The 21,688-nt window shown below is 35.7% G+C and overlaps 1 protein-coding gene and 1 long non-coding RNA gene across 3 annotated transcripts in view; one reads left to right on the top strand and one right to left on the bottom strand.

Moving 5' to 3' along the window:
* The first annotated feature begins 1,730 nt into the window (after window positions 1-1,730).
* LOC144957847 (rho-related protein racA-like) overlaps window positions 1,731-21,688 on the top strand; it is a 29,899-nt gene continuing 9,941 nt past the window's right edge. For both annotated transcript variants that reach the window (XM_078889318.1, XM_078889317.1), the window contains exons 1-6: window positions 1,731-1,840; window positions 15,517-15,735; window positions 17,737-17,905; window positions 18,308-18,447; window positions 20,245-20,365; window positions 21,559-21,688. The exon at window positions 21,559-21,688 is cut by the window's right edge and continues 61 nt beyond it. In XM_078889318.1, the coding sequence (XP_078745444.1) occupies window positions 15,553-15,735; window positions 17,737-17,905; window positions 18,308-18,447; window positions 20,245-20,365; window positions 21,559-21,688 (743 nt within the window). In that variant the 5' untranslated portion in view covers window positions 1,731-1,840; window positions 15,517-15,552. The remainder of the gene's footprint in view (window positions 1,841-15,516; window positions 15,736-17,736; window positions 17,906-18,307; window positions 18,448-20,244; window positions 20,366-21,558) is intronic.
* LOC144957848 (uncharacterized) lies at window positions 11,554-14,961 on the bottom strand. Its single transcript, XR_013642235.1, has 3 exons — window positions 14,729-14,961; window positions 13,585-13,764; window positions 11,554-13,254 (listed from the first exon to the last, which is right to left on the bottom strand). It is a non-coding gene; the product is annotated as an uncharacterized LOC144957848 (long non-coding RNA).

Genomic DNA, 21,688 nt, shown 5'->3' with positions numbered 1-21,688 from the left:
GTTGAAGTCGAAAATTAAGATTTTTTTTTTGCCAAAGGAGTACCAAAAGAAAAAAAAAGAGAACGAATGAAAGATAATATTATGCCTAGAAAGAAGCTCGAACCCCTAACTAACCCCACGTCGGTTACAGTTACGCTTTGCTAAAACAGCCGGCCACCTCGCCTTCTCACGCTCGATCAAACAGTTTACCCTGCATAATCTCTTCCGTTGGACTGAATACTGAATACACAGTTGTGTATTCAGTCCACTAGTGGAGGGAAAACACAGTCCTAAGTGGACGGAAAACACAGTTAAATAAATGACAAATTTGAAGACGGAAGTAGGTAGGCCTAAAAAAAAAAAGGAACTGTGTTTTCAGTCCACCAGTGGACTGAAAACACAGCTGTGTATTCAGTCCACCGGAAATAAAAATATTTAAAACGGACCAATTATCGATAATGACGACATTGATATTGAGCTTATTGTAAGGTAGTCATCATCAAAAGTGGATAGGCATAACATTTATGGCAATTTGATGGCTTAATAATATCATTTACAGCGTTTTATTTACTCTCGGAAAGTCTTGAGTGAGAGTTATTCGAAATCGGGAGCCTGAAATAGATCTCAATTCTCGATACCATGGTTGCCAGATAGCCATTGGTCTGGCAAATTTGGCCAAAATTGACCACACAGATAATAATGTTTCTATGTAATCTAAAATTGACATTTATATCTATTTTTAATGTTTCCTAGTCCGTTATAATTTTTATGATTATCAAAACCGATGAGTTTTCCAAGGAGATCAGAGTTTTAGTATTGCTTGCCCAAGTAAGGTTCTATTTGGTCACTTTTCACATCGATCACTGGCCTCGGGCACGATTATGTACTCCCTTGGCACCACTTTTGATGATGACTACCTTACAATAGGCTCAGTATCAATGTCGTCATTATCGATAATTGGTCCGTTTTAAATATTTTTATTTCCGGTGGACTGAATACACAGCTGTATTTTCGGTCCATTGGTGGACTGAAAACACAGTTCCTTAAAATATAATGTTATTGGGGTTATTGGGGTGAGAGAAAAAATGTTTCAAATTAAACACACGATAATAATCTTAAAAGTCAGTAAAAGTAAATAAATTTAAAAAATGTTAAATGTCGTTCACTGGTGGACTGAAAACACGGCTGTGTATTCGGTCCCCTGGTGGACTGAAAACACAGTTCCTAAAAAATGTTAAATTATGTCGTACACTGGTGGACTGAAAACACGGCTGTGTATTCGGTCCCCTGGTGGACTGAAAACACAGTTCCTAAAAAAAACCCCAAGGAGTATGAAACCATCATACTATATATATATATATATATATATATATATATATATATATATATATATATATATATATATATATATATAAATAAAATATATATATATTCAGTCCACTGGAGGACGGAAAACACAGTTCCTTTTTAAAAAGTAAACTTCGTAAATAAAGGGTAGGATGATAACATTGAAGAAAAAAGTTCCACAGCGTGTCAGAGGAAGCCTACGTATAATGTCATTTTGCTGAAGTTAAAGGCTTTGCTCGATATACAATTCAGGTTTTGAAAGAAAGAGGCATAATGTTATGTTCAATCGTGGACTCAAGGCCAAGGGAGCCGTAGAGATAGTTGTCTGTGAAGGGAGCTCTCAGCTGGCCCACAAGAATGGCAACTGGCTCACGTCTAAAAATAACTCGATTATTATTGGATGATATTTTTATACTGCCGGAGACGGACAGATTTACACTTTATAAACACGGAACTGACTGAATTAACAAAATTAATCTCCAAAAATTACCGAGTCTGACCGTAGACTGCAGAGGTAGGTGTAATTTATTTACTGTTTTGTTTGTTCTCTTTTCTAAAGCCATATTTAGTTCAAAGAAGTTTACAATATGCATTGTCCAGACTACCACTACCAAGATCAACAACGAGTATTATTATCATTGCTATCAATGACCAATAACCAATAGCGTCTCTAACAACCGGATCTCATAGCCATGCCTCTTTTTATGAAAATTCCTTTTTTCCTTTTCTTTCTTTATTATTTTGTTGTTTGTTTGTAATTGTTTTGGTATGTGTAAAGCCTACTTTCATTTTATATAAGATAGGCCTGTGCTTTCATATTATGCGAGTTTCCCGCTGAAACAACATATCTTAATTTTCAAAGTGTCCGTCGCTACGTATTCGACATGAAAGCGTAGTGGTCACGTTCACGGAGGACAGAACTAACGAGCATTGATCATGCTCTGGTGCACACAAAAAAAAAAAAGTAATAATGTAAGGTAAAAAGATAAATAAATAGTCTATAGATAGAGACAAATTTTGAACTAATGACTAATGCAATTCAGGCATTTCTTCTCTCTCTCTCTCTCTCTCTCTCTCTCTCTCTCTCTCTCTCTTTTCTTCCATATCGGCCTTACCTTTATCAGATATCGAAGTGGTTATTTGTACTACCACTACAAATAGCGAAAACTACCGCTTTTCACTATTTGTACTCCCAGAACTCTTATGTGTTTAAAGTTGCAAACCACCGCTCCTTTACCTCTTTGTAGCTACCTACTCCCAGCACTCTTATGCGTTTAAAGTTAAAGTTGCATTTGTGAGCTTTCAAGGACCAGCCGACCAGCCTCCACTTTTCGCGGTCTTTCTTTGAGAAATGTGAAGCAAAAAAAATGGCCCTCTCGGTAAACGAGACATTCTCATCTTTTCTCCAATTTGAAAACATTCGAAAATGAGAATAATGTACTTTTTATTAAAAAGTCAACAAAGAAGGTAAGTAAACTAGATACGACAATTTTTTTCCTTAATTAAGTGGCAACTCATTTCTCGTCATTCTCACTCTAACTCTATCAACTAAGAAGAGTACACCACCTCAAACATTTGTCAGTTCATATCTTTGCTTTTATGAGGTCTATTTTCATTTTGAAAAGTTCAAAGTGAACAACTAAATGACGCCGATTCAGTGGTGTATTTGGTCTATCTTCATGTGAATAAATATTTTATTATTGACTTTTCCAAAATTCCAATAGGTCATTCATTTGTATGTCGTGATCTATTTTTCCTTGATTTCAGCTGTCTCAGCTCTAAACTATACTTTTCTTTCTCAATAAATAATTCATTTTCTGTTTGCAATGTATTACAGAGATGTTGATTTACCACATGTAAAAATTTCAAAGTTGTATTTGAAGCTGTTTCTGAATTATACGTGATTATCCATTGGGATGCTGTGCTTTGGTCACATTTTTTCCTATTAAGCTATATATAGAGATTTTCCACCACATAAACGGTCATAACTTTTTAACCAGTTGAGACAGAGCGATAATTTTTCACTCTAATTTATGTTTCACTCCCCTTTATTTTTCTACGCTAAATTAATACCCATAGCCACTATTTTGAAAAATTCTTGCAAGTGCCTACTAAGAGGGTTGAACTTGAACCTGAACATGCTCCTTCTTCTTCTTCTACTAATAACTACAACTAGATAGGTACTACGCCTCTCCTGAATGATCGGAACCGTTTAAGAAACTAAATTACGGGTTCCACCGGCGCAGCTCTCTAGACTTCCAGTCCCACAGTGCCCAGTATGGGCGGGAGACTTTACCCCCGATGTTCCTCGAGCCTCGAGGTAGTTTCACTTTATAATTGTTTTAGCTTTTGAACTGTGGATCTTTTGTCAAACGTTTTATTTTAATTTTTCAAATTTAGTAGCACTTTAAAGGCCTGCGTTAGGTATCGCTCTGCTGTACTGTAACTGTAAGAGCGTAAGAATAACATGGTAAAAGTACTGTAAAAGTATGCTGATGAAAATGATATTGACAATGAAATTATAATAAAAAGAAGAACAATAGAACTTATAAACAAATCAATAAAGAAGCTTTAAAAAAAATGAAATTTAAAAGAAGAAAAACTGCCTCAAGAAGTGAAAAAAATTGTCCCTGTTGTTGAGATGTGGACATAATCGTGTCTGTTAAGAATTAGAAGAAATGAAAGATGCCACTTTTTATTTTAAATGTAGATTGCACATTAGCAGAACACTAAAAAAAAAGTAAAGAAAGAAAATCCAATGTGGCAACTTGGTTGCTAGTGAAAAAAGTAAAATTACTCCACTCATCATTGCTGCTGGTGTGATGTCTAGTGTTAGTTAGGTGTCACTATATTAGAGTGATATCTTGTTACTTCATATTTCCATTTTAAAACCTGTAGAACAACTTGATTGATTTGTAAATTTCCTTATATGACCATTGTTTTAGTTTTCCGCAGCCATTATAATTCAATTTGAAATATTGAAAGGTACTGGAGAGGAGTCTTAGCGGGGTTTTTTTTGTCTGTTAGTTTTAGTTATAGGTCATAGTGCAGGTCCAAGTGTTGGAAATGTACAAGGTTTTATTTTTTATTTTAAGGTTAGTTGAAGGAATACTTTCCTTAGCTCAAGGAACGTGCAGAAGACCTCCCCTATTTACTACTTACTACTACTACCCAAGTACTAGTGCTAGACTACTTCTTCCGCCACCTCACTCCTAAACGGACTGACACCACAGGCAACTGATATTATTCTCTCTCTCTCTCTCTCTCTCTCTCTCTCTGAGTGTGTATCTGTCTGTCTATTTCTGCCCATCTCCCCTCTTTTTACTAATTAGTTTGTAGGTCTTTGGCAAATTCTCAAGAACAGCCAAGATATATGCGGCTGTGTGGCACTCACTTCCGGATTGGAAGGTCCTGGGGTCGAGCCTCGTCAAGGACTCACATTCTCTCACTGTACTCATGTGTATGATTTCCTATCCGCTAAGAGCGTTGTCTGTCAGAAGAAACGTTCTACTTGTTACGTGTTGCTGCTAGTCATGGATCCTTTGTAAAGTGCTTTGAGCATGTTTGGTGGATATTGCGGCTTATGAAAGCTCAATTCTTTTTTTAATATTTATATATATATATATAAAAGATGCAGGATGATGACGGGCATGCGCTACTTTATGATGTAGTATAAACCATTCCTAATATATGATTTTGCTAAATAGGCCTACACTCAAATTTTACGAGTGTATCTGGTGGCAAATATTAGACACTCGTTGCCACTGTGATTTTGATGAAACTTGGCTTATACACAGATACATGAATTTTCATAATACGGCTTCAAACATGCGATCTGAGCTTCAATTTATAATGAAGTAATTTTTCGACAGCTTGATTGAATGTGACAAGATCCTTTTACTTAATACAATTCAATTTAGTGTGGTCTGTAGTTGTTTGCCTAATATTAGAATGCACAGAATTTGAATTTTTATTGACTTTAAATATTGAAAACAACATGCCTTTGGCTTTCCATTTGTGCCATTCCATTCAGCTTTTGACCTAGTCCCTGATTTGAGTACCACGTCACAAATTTAAGTTCTTCGAGAAAACTCTCGACTTACTTTCTTATTCTTCTAACGTACTGAACTGTAACACCTTTGTCTCAGTTGGAGAAAATATTGCAATTTTTAAACTTAATATTTAGGTATTTATGTTATGATCTTTTATATTATTCCGTGTTTTTCAGCTTCCATCATATCACCCTGAGGAAAGTTGGCTAATTTATGACTTTTGTGTCTATGAATGCAAGCAGGGCAAAAAGCAATTGACTTCAAGCAAAGGAGTTCGCCCTAACCAGAGGTAGGAGGTTGTTTTTGGACGGGGGCAGGAGGTGTTTTTTTACTTTTACATATTTAAAAAAAAATGAAAATATTATATGCACAAGGTTATAATATTTCAGAATAACTCGGAAGTAAATTATCACCATCAGCTTTTCTATCTTGATTGCCAAGACAATTTTAATAAAGCAATCAAACTGATTCTGAATTTTAAAACATCCAGAGGAAGAGGCAATGTGTGCCTATCTGCAGCTCATTTACAGTCTTCAGTGGGCGGGCTGCACGATGTAATACAGCAAGACAATAGTTCAACTATTACCAGAACAGTTTTAAAAAGTGAAAGATTTGATTTGTTCAAAAAATCTGATTGCGCTGGATTAGTATTATTATTGAATGTCTTATTAAGATTTATTTTCAATTGCTCTATAATCTGCATGTTGAAATCCTTCACAATTGAGTTATGCAAGTGACAACGCTATTAATATTTTATCATACTATGTTGTGGATAATTTTATTATTTTGTAATAAAAAGTTTTTCTTACCATGCAGGACTCTGAAATTAATACTGGCTTCTGAGGGTTACAGGGGCTAATCACCCATGCGATAAATTGGTAAGACTCATTCATTTTATACTTATTTTCCATCGACATTTTGTCCCTACAGTTTTTCGCTGCCGAAAATTTTACACTTGACAGCAATTAATCGCAAATTCTATTTTAGTCGCAATTAGACTCAATTTTTTTTATAAATATGTATTATTTTTTCTTTTCTTGTTACTTTATATTTTCAGTACTTAATTGTCCCTCCCCCCTCCACTATTGAGTGTAATATATAGTTCCATGTTGCTCCCTGTCTTTGTTATGGATTAAGATTGCTCATTTTTTTCCTGGTTCTTGTGGGGGTCTTTAGTTGGGATGCAGACAGTCAAATACAGTACCTTTCTTCTTGAGATGATTTTTTATACTGTAAATCATCTCTCTGTTATGTACTGTTATAGTTATAGGTTTTGAATATTATTGCATTATGTAAATGTTTTAGCAGGATCCTTTGCTTGTGTCTCGGTGAGACTTTGAGGTAATGTCAAAATTGGTACATCTTTGAGGTGCTCGTGAAATCTACTGTTCCCTATTGAATCAGTCACCATATCATCATCCTTTTTATAATGTTGTAAGCGCTATTAAGTCCTGTAAGACAATATAAGCAGATCTAGGTGGTGGTATTTTTTTGGGTCTTTTTTTTTTTGTCTTTGTTTATTTTTTGTTCCAGATAAGGAATTTTAAGATTTGATGGTTGTCCATAGACTTTTTAAAATAAAATTTGACTTTGACTATGAGTACGGTGCAGTTATAAGTGCTTGATTTCTGAGGACTAATTATAAATGGTGACCACTCTATTGCGTTTTTGTATGCCATGAAAATGTTACAAAGACAATGAAGCGACATTTTTTGGGAATTCTGCAGTCATTCATTTAACCCTTGAATTTGATGAGCGCCTGTTGCATTTTAGTTCATTCAAGTATTTTAGAGTGACAAACACAACTCGTGCATTATGGGTTTATATGCAGATTTTTGTCTTTAAATTGTCAATAAAAAATAAAATGCTTTTTTTTGTTTTGTTAGCTGGCAGGTCTGAATTGAATGCTATTGCATACAATTTTGTACTTTTAATCTTTTTTCTTTTTACATTTAGCCATCCTCACTTTATCCGGAGAATCGCCTGCCCCTCGTGAATGAGACAGTGAAGGCTATGGCTAAAACAAAGGTGTCCACAACCCAACTTAGGCAATACATTCAATCAAGCCAAGGATAAAATGTATTGCCTAAAGATGTCGAAGATTTGCAGCGGAGATTGTTCAAGACTGATATTGACAGGACGGACGGTGAGACGGTACAGGAATTACTGAGAGAGATAGAGGAGGAAGGAGGTGTAACAAAGTTCAGTGTGAATGAGGATGGTGGTTTTTAGTATTTGTTTTAAGTAACGGGAAGAATGAGGCGTGATTTGAGTGTTTTTTTGTGATGTGTTTGTTATGGATGTAACATACAAAGTAAATCGATATTTGTATCCACTTGTGAATATTATGTGCATAGATGATGAGGGTCATGACGGGCGAAAGACTGGAAATCCATGACCAACCTGAAACTGACATTGTACCAGTATGACGTGTGACAAATACACAGGAAGGACTGTATCGAATTGTATCTTCAGTGACAAACAGGATCAATAGCTTGTTTCAAGTTATGGTAGAACATCAGTTTCTGCAAAGAATCTCCCAGTTGGAACAATTTTTGACTCTTGTCTCTGAAGATAAAGACTGACATTGTCGACATGACTGACTTAATACAGACAAATCCCCATTCTAACCCTCTTTCTGACTTTTCAGAGACACCAGACATTGTAAATGCACGTACTGACCAGAGACCACAGACATTTAAATACACACTCTGCCCAGACAGAGACCACAGAAGTTATGGACACACAGACTGACCAGACAGAGACCGCAGACGTTATGGACACACAAACTGACCAGACAGAGAGACCACAGACGTTATGGACGCACAGACTGACCAGACAGGGACTCCAGATAACAGAGACATGCGACCATAAAGATGCCCTTGACACAACAGAGACAGTTAGACTGCGAAATTTTTCAAATGTGACTCTACACAGGAAATTTCATACAGAATTCCCTTAATACCTTTACTCATTGTCCATTCGTAAAATTTATTTTCATGTAATAAACCACCAAAAAAGTAAATTTTTAACGTGGGTGGGGGCTGTCACGTTACTGTAGAACGAGCTTAAGTCTCAATGGGATATTAGCTTTAGGCAACCACAAGTTGGTATTTTTCAAACCTGTTGCTATGCTATCTTGTAATGACAACGTCTCTCAGTCGCCAAACGTCACTAGCTATCCTTCACATAATGCAGGGTTGATTGTGTGAAGTACGTTTGGGGCCGGAAGATAGCAAGGCATAGTGCAGGCTACTGTACTGTGTCAGTCCGTGAACGGGTGACCAATTCATAGTACAGAGAAGGCAAATCTGTTCCTATATGTCCCAATAAAAATATAACACAGAGAAGGCCGAAACTGTGTTATACAGGTCGGTACAGAATAAAACAAATATAACACAGGAGACCAAACACTGTGTTGTAGAATATCAAAATTTCAAAGGTGGTCGGTCAGTGACGAAATAAAAAGGGACATTATAAGTCGTAATATCACATCCCAATAAAAGAGTGTGATAGTAAAAAGGTGCCCGTTAACAATTGAGTCGGTCAAGTCTCTATCCAGATTCAAAAGGATAGTGCAAAGTCCTGTATGTAAAACAAATTTGAGAAGCATGGTTGTTCTCAATACTTCTTGGGTCGTGATCGGTATAGAGTGAAGTAGTGTTCATGATACACATCAGAGCAATGCTGTGTCAAGATTACAGAGGAGCAAGAAGACAAGATTTGTTTGTGTGTCTTTATATGTTACGGAATAGGTACATTTTGGTTGTCAAAACTTTCATTTATATTTTGACATTTTCTTGATCTTTTAAAATAAAATTATAATTTAATTTAATCAACAGACTTGTTTAATAATTTAAAGAGATACTTTTGTGGGGACCTTTTGTAAAATCATTAGTCCGATTGTAGTTGTAAATCTCTTTATATTCTAATGTCATAAAATCAGTGACACCACTGAATTCCTACCAGCGCTTTTACTCACTGAGTCCCTACCACCAGCGCTATTACTCACCCAGTCCCTACCACCTAGGCGGGGTTCCTGACCTCCCATAGTGGGCAGGGGGGTTCATACTGTGTCTTCTATCCCCTTATATCTGTTTTCCAACATGCTTTCTGTCTTTGTCTTGGAATGAGATTACTTGGTTTTGTCCTGGTCCTGGCTGAGAGGGAAGCAGTCGAATGTATAGTTAGTTTTGGGAGATGATATTTTTTTCATTGGAAATCATCTCTCTGTTATGTACTGTATTATGTTTTATTTACATATTATATTTGATTTGTTAACATTTGAGTGTATTCCTCTTAGTCGGGACCTGTGCTTGTGTCTGGATGAGACTTTTAGATGATCTTAAACTAAGTACTTTGATGGTGTGCTCTTGGTATCTACATCTGTTTCCCATTTGAACAAATTCCCCTTTGTCTTACCTTTTCTTGGGTGCTTTAATTGAATTCTATAACTTTTTACTATCCCATTTCTTCCTTTTTACTGGCGCTGATATGACCTTGATGTGTTGCAAGCGCCGTAAAACCCTCAAAAACAAACAAACAAACAGTCCCTACCAGCAGCGCTTTTACTCATTGAGTCATAGAGCTTTTACTCACCGAGTCCCTACCACCAGCGCTTTTACTCACTGAGTCATAGAGCTTTTACTCACCGAGTCCCTACCACCAGTGCTATAACTCACCGAGTCCCTACCACCAGCGCTTTTACTCACCGAGTCCCTACCACCAGCGCTTTTACTCGAGTCATAGAGCTTTTACTCACCGAGTCCCTACCACCAGCGCTATAACTCACCAAGTCCCTACGACCAGCGCTTTTACTCATTGAGTCATAGAGCTTTTACTCACCGAGTCCCTACCACCAGCGCTATAATTCACCGAGTCCCTACCCAACGCTTTTACTCTTCGAGTCCCTACCACCAGCGCTTTTACTCGCCGAGTCCCTACCACCAGCGCTATAACTCACAGAGTCCCTACCCAGCGCTTTTACTCTTCGAGTCCCTTCCACCAGCGCTTTTACTCACTGAGTCATAGAGCTTTTACTCACTGAGTCCCTACCACCAGTGCTTTTAATCTTCCGAGTCCCTACCACCAGCGCTTTTACTCACTGTCACTGTCCCTACCACCAGTGCTATTACCGAGTTATAGAGCTTTTACTCACTGAGTCCCTACCACCAGTGCTATAACTCACCGAGTCCCTACCACCAGCGCTTTTACTCACTGACACTGTCCCTACCACCAGTGCTATTACTGAGTTATAGAGCTTTTACTCACCGAGTCCCTACCACCAGCGCTATAACTCACAGAGTCCCTACCCAGCGCTTTTACTCTTCGAGTCCCTACCACCAGCGCTTTTACTCACCGAGTCCTTACCACCAGCGCTATAACTCACCGAGTCCCTACCACCAGCGCTTTTACTCACTGAGTCATAGAGCTTTTACTCACTGAGTCCCTACGACCAGCGCTATTACTCACTGAGCCCCTTCCACCAGCGCTTTTACTCACCGAGTCCCTACCACCAGCGCTATTACAAAGTCATAGAGCTTTTACTCACTGAGCACCTACGACCAGCGTTATTACTCACCGAGTCCCTACCACCAGCGCTATTACTCAGCGAGTCATAGAGCTTTTACTCATCGAGTCCCTACGACCAGCGCTTTTACTCACTGAGTCCCTACCACCAGCGCTTTTACTCGTTGAATCCCTATCACCAGCACTTTTACTCGCCGAGTTCCTACCACATGGCTATTACTGAGTCCCTAACACCAGCGCTAATACTATTAGCCACCAAATCCCTACCACCAGGGGGGACAATATAAGCTCAAATTAGACCCCAAAAATTCTTACAGTGATGCAGAAAAAAACAACGAACAGATCTCTTTCAAATTTACACAAAATGTTTCTTACAACAAGATGGATAGGTTTAGCAATAGTCTTGAAAATAAATTTTTCAGAATTTTTTTTCGATTTCTTAGTGAAAATTTGGTGTGACTGACATGACAGGAAAAAAAAATTGATTTAAAAATTCATAAAACTGCTAAATTTTTGTTTAGCCCAAAACCCAACCATCATGATGCAAAACACATCATAAGAAAATTCTGACCAAATTTGAAGACAATCTGATGGGAAACAATCCAGATGTGAATGTTAGAAAATCAGAGAATGACGCACAATGAAATTTTGAGAAAATGAAAAATTTGTCTTTAATTTGATAATAAAGCTAATTATGCAGACAAAGGCCAACATTCATCAAGTATAACCAATATGGAACAAGAAAACAGTAATATTTTATAAATTGATCAAATTCTGAAAAAAATTATAAACGATTCGCTAACCATACCTCTAAGAAAAAAAATTGCGAAATAATTTAATATCTGCTGTTATTCACCAAAAAATTACTTTAGTGGTCAAATATGCTTTATAGTTCTAAAATTCTTTAATTATATCTCATGAACGAATAATGTAATGTATAATTTGATGCTAAACACCAAAAATAACTGAATTAAAAAAAACAACTTTTTTAAGGGGCAACATAAGCTAAAATTAGACGTAAAACCCTAAAATTTCTAACATAGATGCACCAAAAACTAGCATATAAATTTCTTTCAAATTTAAACACAATGTTTCTTTCATAAATAGCTATATCATGAAAACTCTTGGAATAATTTTTTAGAATTTTTATTTGATTTCAACTGAAAATTTAGCGCGGATCGACAGGAACAAATGAATTTTAAAATTTATAAAATTGCTAAATTTTAATTTACCCCCAAACACTTACATCATGATGTTTTTTTTTTTTGTTTGTTTGTTGCTTTAGGTCTCTTCCAACACAATTGAGGTTATATGAGAGACCGCTGAAACAAAAAAACAAGCAATCTAACAAAAATAGTACAAATGTCAATCAAAATCATAACCTAAAGATATCATAAGCTAAATTATAAATAACCAAGAACAAACAGGCAGAGGATTTACAGGAAAAAAAATATCCCCTGTCAAAAATACAATCACAAACCAAAGAAGCAGGATAGGCTAGTAAAGAGAAGAAGAAACGACATCACTATCGGATCGTACACCCATGCGAACATCATAGGTATATGATTCAAGGGTGATGCTCCCATCCAACCACCTGCACATCATGATGTAAAACACATCATAGAGAAAAGATTCTGAATAAATTTGAAGATAATTTAAAGGAAAATGATTGAGGTAGGATTGCTAGAAAATCAGACAAATGCCATAAAACAGACATTTGAGAAAGCGCAAGCTTTTTCTATAATTTGACATAAAGTTAAAAGGCTGATTTTGCAGACAACTAAAAGAAATGATCCATCAAACTTTCAAAATATGACCGTAATAGGACAAGAAAACGAAAATTTTGTAGATTGATCTAAGTCTAAAAAAAATTATAATCGGTTCACTAACCCATACCCCTTAGATAAAAAAAATGCTGTAAAATTGATTTTTTTACGCCCAGAGATAAAATAATTTTGTGGTCAAATATGATGTCATACCTTATGAATTCATCATTATAATCACAAAACCTAATTATTTACTGTATACAATAGGTTATACAGATGATTTCTAGATATATTAAATGATTTTTCAAAATATGATATGGCACGCTATCCTCATTTTTCATTTTTTTATTCTACTTGAGAAACAAGTCGTATAAAATTAGATATCTAGTCAAGTTGAACTGCAAAATCAATTCTATTTTAGACAATAAAACAGTTAAATAGTGCACTAGCTCTGAATAAAAAGCAATTTGCTTTCCCAAACCCTTGGAATAAAAATCTCTTTCGCCTCAATACAGAAAAAGTCAACACTACTTGTTTGCCACCACTTTTTTTGTAGTTCCACAAAGAGGGTTGATCCTGCTCTGGATGGAAAAATTGAAATAAAAAAGAGACACATTTCATTAGCAATTTTTGGAAATGGCATTATTGTCATAAAATGCATTTGTTAAAGACATAGCGATTTTTAAAAAATGATCATTATTCACACCAACACACTTGAAATTTCATTGGTTTTACATCCATAGAACAAAACTCTTGGCAACAAACTACAGTCTGTCGTTAAGTTAATACATTCAGTAGTAATTCAATTCAAATGATGCTTTGCCATTTTCATTTAGAAAAATGAGCATTTATTTTATTGATCACCAATAAAAAATGTAAAGGCGCAATGGAGATTTGAAAACATTACTAACCATTGTCAAAAAGTGCATGCAGACACTCTGGTCTGCTGGCCCAGATGATGGTTTGCTGATTGATGAGTTTTGCCACAGGCAAAGGTTTGCCTCAACACACCTTGCCAGAATAGCCCTTGAGCCAGCATCTTTATGGATTGTCAGGACACCAGTAACGTCAACAGTGTTCTTTCATGTTAGCTGTCGATGAAAACAAAAAATTAAATTTAATTCACTACAGCAAAATAGGCACATACATGCCAATGCTAAAGTTTATAACAGCAACACTTCGCATGTTGAACGGGACATAACGTCTGTTAGGCGATATTACAATTTCTTCGGACAGAGACAACGCAGTTAACGGCCAAGTACACATTTTACAACTGAGTCCGGTGAGAGAAAGTGAGCAAAGTGCCTTTTCCAAGGGCTCAACTATGCGCCGAGCGAGGCTCGAGCCCAGGACCTTCCGTCCAAAAGCGAGTGTCATACCACTACGACATAGCCGTACGTAATTTTTAAAAATATAATAAAAATAATCACACTAATATTATTATCTCACATTGTCATCATCATAGGCATTTCAAAACTACTAATAATACTACCACTACAGATATCTTATCATTATAAAATATTACTCTCTCTCTCTCTCTCTCTCTCTCTCCATGAACATAACATACAAAACCCAATTTTCCGATATAAAAAAAACAGCCCCCCCCCCCAAAAAAAAAAGTTTTGAAAAAGTATGGACGATGCATGCTGTGTCGGCCATAATAAAGATAATAACAATAACTGAATGAAAAGTATTTTTTTAAAGGACCCTGAGCCTGGAATGTCGTGAGTACTCGAAACCTCTTGATCTTGATAAAATTAGCAACCTTTTGACTGGGGATCGAACATTGAAACACCTGGTTTTAATCGCCTGACATGGAAGGCTGATTTAAAATATTTGGGGGGGGGGGGGGGGGGGGGGGAGGGGAATTAGTATTTTAATTTTTTTTAAGCCCTGTTATTGTTATTTTTCACAAAAAAAAGTAATAAAGTTAAGTAATTCGCGGTAGCGACAAATGTGTCGTCAGCTGATGCACAATCAACAAACACACAACCCCAAAGCATGTTTAGTTATAAAAATAAGAAATGAATTAAAATGTGCATTTCGTATGCTTACCTTGTAAACTGAGTATTCTGTGACTTGAAAAGAGTGAAGAATTACCAAAGTCCGTCAAAATCAACGTAATAATAGATGTGATGAGATGAAGTGGTCACTTTTTGACTTCCAGATAATTCATTGTATATTGCAGTTCTATCCGTATAAAATGTTATATTTTTAGTAATTACGCAAATTCTATTTTTAGTAAGAGTACAAATAAGCTCTGGCGTTATTTGCAGTGGTAGTACAAATAAGCGTAGCCATCAGATATATATATATATATATATATATATATATATATATATATATATATATATATATATATATATATATATAATATAAATTGTCACTCACATTATATGGCCAAGACAGAAAAGAACGTCATGGCCATATAATGTGAGTGACAATTTATATTTTATATTAGCTCTAACCATCATTATCGAGCACTTTCGTACCTACGAGTACCCACCAACACTCATATATATATATATATATATATATATATATTATATATATATATATATATATGTATATATATATGTATATATACAATTGTGTGTGTGTGTGTGTGCGAGCGCTCGTCTATCCATCCATCTATTTATCTTTCTTTCTGTCTATCTCTCTCACTCTATCTATCTATCAACCTATACTATCTAATCAATCAATAGATCTATCACTCTGTTTGCAGGCATGCACCTAGTGGAACTTCGATCTTTAAATAAGATTAAGATGTTTATTGATTTATTGATTTTATTTATTTATGTTTATTTATATATTTAATTGATTATTCATTTTTACACTTGCAGTTTAAGGTGAAGAGTTGCATATTATAAAAACTTTAAATGGAAAACCTCAAGCTTTTGGTGGTGGGAGATGGGGCAGTCGGCAAAAGTTGTCTTCTCATCTCGTATGCGACAGATTCATTCCCCAGTGAATATGTCCCAACTGTTTTTGACAATTACTCACACAATGTGTGTTTGAAGGGGAAACATTACAATCTAGCCTTATGGGACACAGCTGGACAGGTAACAATTTTTAAAACTCGAGTTTTTATATAACGCGATATCCACTAAACATGCTCAAAGTGCTTTACAAAGGGTCTCTGACCAACAGCAACGTGTAAGATATAGAACAAGACATAACGCCTGTTATTGTTTGACAGAGACAACAGTGTTAACGGCCAGGTACTCATTTTATACTTGATACAGTGAGAGAATGTGAGTAAAGAGTCTTTTCCAAGGGACTCAACTATGCACTGAGCAAGGCTCGAATGCAGAACCTTCCAACCCAAAAGCGAAAGTCATACCACAAGACCACATAACTGCACAATAAGAGAGAGAAAATAATTTATATAAGCACCTTTCATTAGCGCTGCCTTCCCATTGTTTTGTCATTATCTATGTGCTTCATAATGCTTTCTCATGCTTTATATTGCAAGCATTTTCACTTTCGGTCATTAGCCTTGCTCAACACACCTCAACTTTTTTCCACAGCACTATGACTTTACTTCTTGTTTATTGTGCTGCGACTTCTACATAAAGGAGAAAAATAAATAATAAAGTGCCAACAGAGCAATAGGATTCAGTAGTCTGATGTCACGCCGCCCAGCAATGGTGGCCATCTCGGTTCTAAACAAAGAAAATCATTACTTTTTATTCTTCATGCTGGCTAGAACTTTTCATATCATATGCCTTGTGATCAGAATGTGTAAAAGTCAAAACATGATCAAATTTATGTTTTTTTTTCCTCTCGATACGCTTTTATGCTCGCCAGAGAAATATTTCATACGGGCGTCCGCCATTGTTCCGATAGTTTAGAGCCAGTGTTACTAAGTTACCATGCGTCATTAGGAAGGAAGTGATGTTACGACTGTTGAAGAGTATTAAGATCCACAGAGCTGGAGTTTGTCCAGTGATGTAGTATGAAACAGTTAATACCAATTCTTGCTATACCTGAGATATAATTCAGCTAGCATGTCACAAAGTATTTCAGTTAGTACCAATTCTTGCTATACCTGAGATACAATTAAATTAGATTGTCACAAATACGTAAATTTTTTTGCTGTTATTTCTAAACAGCAGGATGGAAAAAAAAAGATATTCTTGGCTTTCAGACCGTTGATTGAGTAGGGATGAAATAAAAATCCCAAGTAGAAATTTATTGTTCTTTTATTTCCTTTGCAAACCTGGTGTTTATTTTTTCCACACAATAATTTTTCTGAACACAGCTGGTGATGAATATATGAATCTATGTTTTCTAACAAATCGCTTGTAGCGTTCTTAATATCTTATGAAGGATGAAATGGACAAACAAAACTGTAAATGTATATTAGCTAGCTACTGGTTTTAGTAGCTCAGAGGCATGGCTATCACATTCAAATAAAAAGTAAAGACTCAGAACTTTAGGATACTGGGACACATAGGGGCAGCATGGCTCAGCTGTATGGTCTTTGCTTCGTACCCAAAAGGTACAAAGTTCGATCACCCGCCGTTGCACTGTGTGACCTTGAGCACGTCACCTCGCCCTAGCTCAATTTGCAGCACTGCACTGAGGCTGATGCCTGGGTTATTCCAGTCTTCTCTTGGAATATACCCAAGAGACAAATTTCCCCTATGGGATGAATAAGGGGAATTTTTATTTTATTTTATAACAAAATTGATATAATGCTTTTACATTGCCACTCTTGTGATCCTATTTAGGTGAGTATAAACCAAAATGTAGGGAGGTTTTTTTGCGCTTAGTGGTTGAATTAAAGATAAGTCATTTTACATTGAGAATGATAAAGGCAGTTAAAGCACAGTTACAGTCAATTCCTACCACAGATTGTCACAATGAATTGATCAAATAGATGGAAAACTATTGAAATTCAGAGAATTTTCAATTTAGGCAACCATTGCACTGAAATGGTCAAGGGGTTTTGGAGAACAAAATCGGGAATGTGTTGAAAGGAATAAACATTAAAGATATTTATCATTTTAAAAAATAAATTGTAGTTTCCTAATTTATTATTATTTTTATAATTACAGGAGGACTATGATCGACTAAGACCATTATCATACCCACAAACTGACATCTTTTTAGTCTGCTATGCTGTAAATAGCAGAGACAGTTTTGAGAACATCAAAGAAAAATGGTTCCCAGAACTGAATCATCATTGCCCACAACCGCCCAGGCTTATTGTTGCTTGCAAAAAAGGTACTGCAATCTTGCCCTTGGAAATATAAAAGAATGATAATTTTTAAAGTAATGCTATGCTTCCTCCTCATTCTTCATAAAAAAAGAAAAAAAATTTCTCTAATCTAATATTTTGCCACATATTAGTAATGATGTATAATTAAGGAATACAATACCCTTTTTTAAAAGATTATAACTATGTTTTGATAAATTAACCACTTACAATGATATGAAACAAATTGCCTAACAGAAGTACTGTATGAAATGGAAATATTATTGCTTTAAATAATGGATTAAGTTAAACATTGTGAAGAGCATTGAGCATGGTAAATCCATAGACATGTGTTATATAAATGTTCATATATATAATACTTTTTTCCTTTTTTTTTATACCTACTGAATTCTTACTTTATCTATTTCAAGATCTCAGATCTTCTTCATCTGGAAGCAGAGACATTGTAAGCTATGATGAAGGGCATGCTTTGGCCAAGTCACTCAACGCTAGTTTCTGTGAGACTAGTGCTTTGACACAGGAGGGGGTGAAGCATTGTATTGAGCATGCAGTGAGTATGACGCATATTTTCTTTTATTTTAATTAGCGACCATAAAAACATTCAATGAAGAGATGACCCGGATGGTTTACTTGTATTCTGAAATTATTGGAGAAAATTTGTTAGACGTTTTTAAAAAATAAATTGAGCTTTTATATAGAGCAATATCCACTAAATGTGCTCAAAGCGCTTTAAGTGCAATGACACGCTTTCTAGGGTTTTCTTCTCCCCTATCATTGCTGTGCACGATCTCTACTTGCCATTCAGCATTTCTACACATGTGAAAAAGTAGCGTGACATTTTTATACGCTAATTACTATTGTTTAAGTATGTGATAGAGTTAAGAATTTTATATCACATAATAGAGCATTTATTAAAGTACATGAATGCTTAGTTACAGGTCCATCTGTCAATCATTGTGGGATGGTGAAAATGTTTGTAAGATAACTGGATATTTCAACTTTGGAAATGATGCAAAGAAGGAATTATAAAGAATGTTACAGGGACAATAGTGAAAATGCAAGTTCTTAAATTCTCTAAACAGAATCCTTTTGCAGCAATGTGCCATGATTAAACATCATCATGTTATCGTCTGCTGATTACAATTTATCTGCTGTTTTAAACAAAAAATGCTGTCTTTGTGAAATCGTTTTGTAATTACTTTGATCTCAATTCTTTTACTCTCCAAACCATACCGAAGGTGAGCTTCGATGTGAGAACCAGTCTTCTCGGTTCGTTGTTGCTTTCATGTTTCTTTTTGTCATTAAATTTCATTGTACTATGAACTTTGTACATTTATGATTCATTCGATCTTGACCAGTTTTCAATTACCAGTATTCTATGATTGTATTTTTCAATTGATACATTTTTCCTGACATTCAAAGTTATGTAAAACTGTCTGTAAATGATACAATACAAGCTATATGAGATTCTGTAATTATAAACTATTGTATAAGGCATTTAAAGGATAATTCCTATTAAGCCTTTAATAAGATAAGATAAAATAAGATAAGATAAACGGCCAGTAGCTGAGATTGCACAGCTGTTCAATGTTAGAGCTACCTGCTATTCTTTTATTGCAAAGTTCAACAATGAAAGGGCATGTAAGGGATAAAAGGCGGACAGGTCAACCCCAAGCAACAACTGCCAATGATGATCGAATATTTGCTCGATACACAACCAAACCCTATTGCTGACATTGCTATGAAAAACATTTCAAGTTGGACAATGTTATGAAGACTTGCAACTGTTGGACTCAAGTGTGAGAAAGCCTTCTGTGCAACCTAACTGAGAATAAGATCTTGGTGATTGAGTAGCCAACTGTAAATCCAGACCTCAATCTTATTGAGCACCTCTGAGATCTCCTCAAAATACCTATAAGGGATCAACAGTGCCAAGCAAGGAATGCTTACGAGCTTTGGAACATTGTTGGAGCAGAATAGAATGCGTCACAGCAAAAAACATTAACCCCTTTATAAAATCTATTGGGAGACTTGTCCGAGCAGTGATTGGAAATTTTGGTGATCATACACTGTAGTACTGACTTTGCTGTGTTGAATTTTTCCTCTTTTTCCAAATCAGAGCAACCCAACTTGTGTTCTTTGAGTCGTTGCTATGTTTAGGATTATGCACGAATGTCGATGAAATTTGGCTCACATATTTTGAAGATATTGCTCATTTCTTGTGGTATAACTTTTGTCCTATTTTGTCTTTTAAAACTCAAAATGAATTGACTGAAAACAAGTGTCAAGTTACTTTTGCACATGTGTGTACAATAGTTTTCATCATGAATTTTGCTTTCAATGACAGATTGAGTTGGCAGTCTTGAAACAAACCACCAACAAACGTGGGAAAGGTGGAATACTGGGTTTTGGGTCCAGGTCAAAGAAACAGGCACCTGTCCTCATTCCACCTGTTATGCCACCTGCAGGTCAGTTGTTGATTCAAGGACATGGAATTTTTGATATCTATCTATCTATCTATCTATCTATCTATCTATCTTTCTAGGTGTTCTGTCTATTGTTCTCTCTCTCTCTCTCTCTCTCTCTCTCTCTCTCTCTCTCTCTCTCTCTCTCTCTCTCTCTTTATTGGTTTTCCACTAGTATATTTATATTTATAATAATAATGAGAACATTTATAGAGCTCTTTATGCCGAAACGTCAAAGCGCTTTAAAACAGCACATGTTACTACTTATTTAATCACCATTCATATAACATTATTTTATCAATACAGTTATAAGTAGGACAAGGTAAACTCACAAAAATAAGGATTTGGTGAAAAGAAATGTCTTAAGACGTTTCTTGATGACATCAACACTGTCAGATATTCTAGCAGACTGGAGAAGGGAGTTCCAAATTGTGGGGCCAAATTTAGAAAGGGATCTGTCAACAAAACTCTTTAGATTTGTTTTCGCTACTGCTAACAATTTTGAGTCATGCAAGCTCAAATTATGCTTCGGAACATAAGACTGAAGAATGTCTTGAATATAAAGAAGGGCAGAAGATTGAACTACATGAAAACAGGTGAGATCAATTTCGTACTCAATTCTGGCTTTCACAAGTAACCAGTGGAGAGTATTTAGCATAGCTGTGGTGTCATCAAAATGAGACTTTCCAAGGACCACCCCAGCAGCCCTATTCTGAAGTTTGCTTATTTTATAATCTGGAAGACCAGCGAGAAGAGCATTACATGACAGTATTCGAGTAAGGATAGGATCAGCGCCAAAACAATAGTTTTTTGAGTATCGAATGGAATAAAAGCCTTGAAATTCTAAAAAGTGAGAAATTCAGGATTTTGATGAGGTGGCTATCTTGATGGTCCATGGAAAGCGATTTGTCTGGGATGACGTCAAGGTGATTAGCCTTGTCTGAGATAAGAATAAATAGTGTCTTCAATTGTACTGGATGGTGGCTGAACTTTCTTTAGTTTAGATTCTTATCCAATATATATATATATATTTTATATATATATATATATATATATATATATATATATTTGTTTGTGTGTGCGTGTGTGTGTGTGTTTGTGTATATGCAACTTTTGGTTTGGGATCTACAGCCTTGGCTGCTGTATATTAATCCTCAAACTACTTACTCTTTCCTATTCTAATTTTTGTTTAAAAGGGAAAGCACCTTGGATAGAAATTGAAACATCTACTTTTGCTGATGAATGGTATTCGACATTGCAAGACCCAAAGTTTCATGATGTCACATTCATCGTAGAAGGAGAGAGACACTTACACGCACACAAGAT

The sequence above is a fragment of the Berghia stephanieae genome, chromosome 12 (genome assembly GCF_034508935.2).
Source record: "Berghia stephanieae isolate SIO BIC M18660-M18661 chromosome 12, UCSD_Bste_1.3, whole genome shotgun sequence".
NCBI lineage: Eukaryota > Metazoa > Mollusca > Gastropoda > Nudibranchia > Aeolidiidae > Berghia > Berghia stephanieae.
The sequence above is the reverse complement of the archived record's forward strand: the minus strand, read 5'-3'. Positions and strand labels throughout refer to the sequence as shown.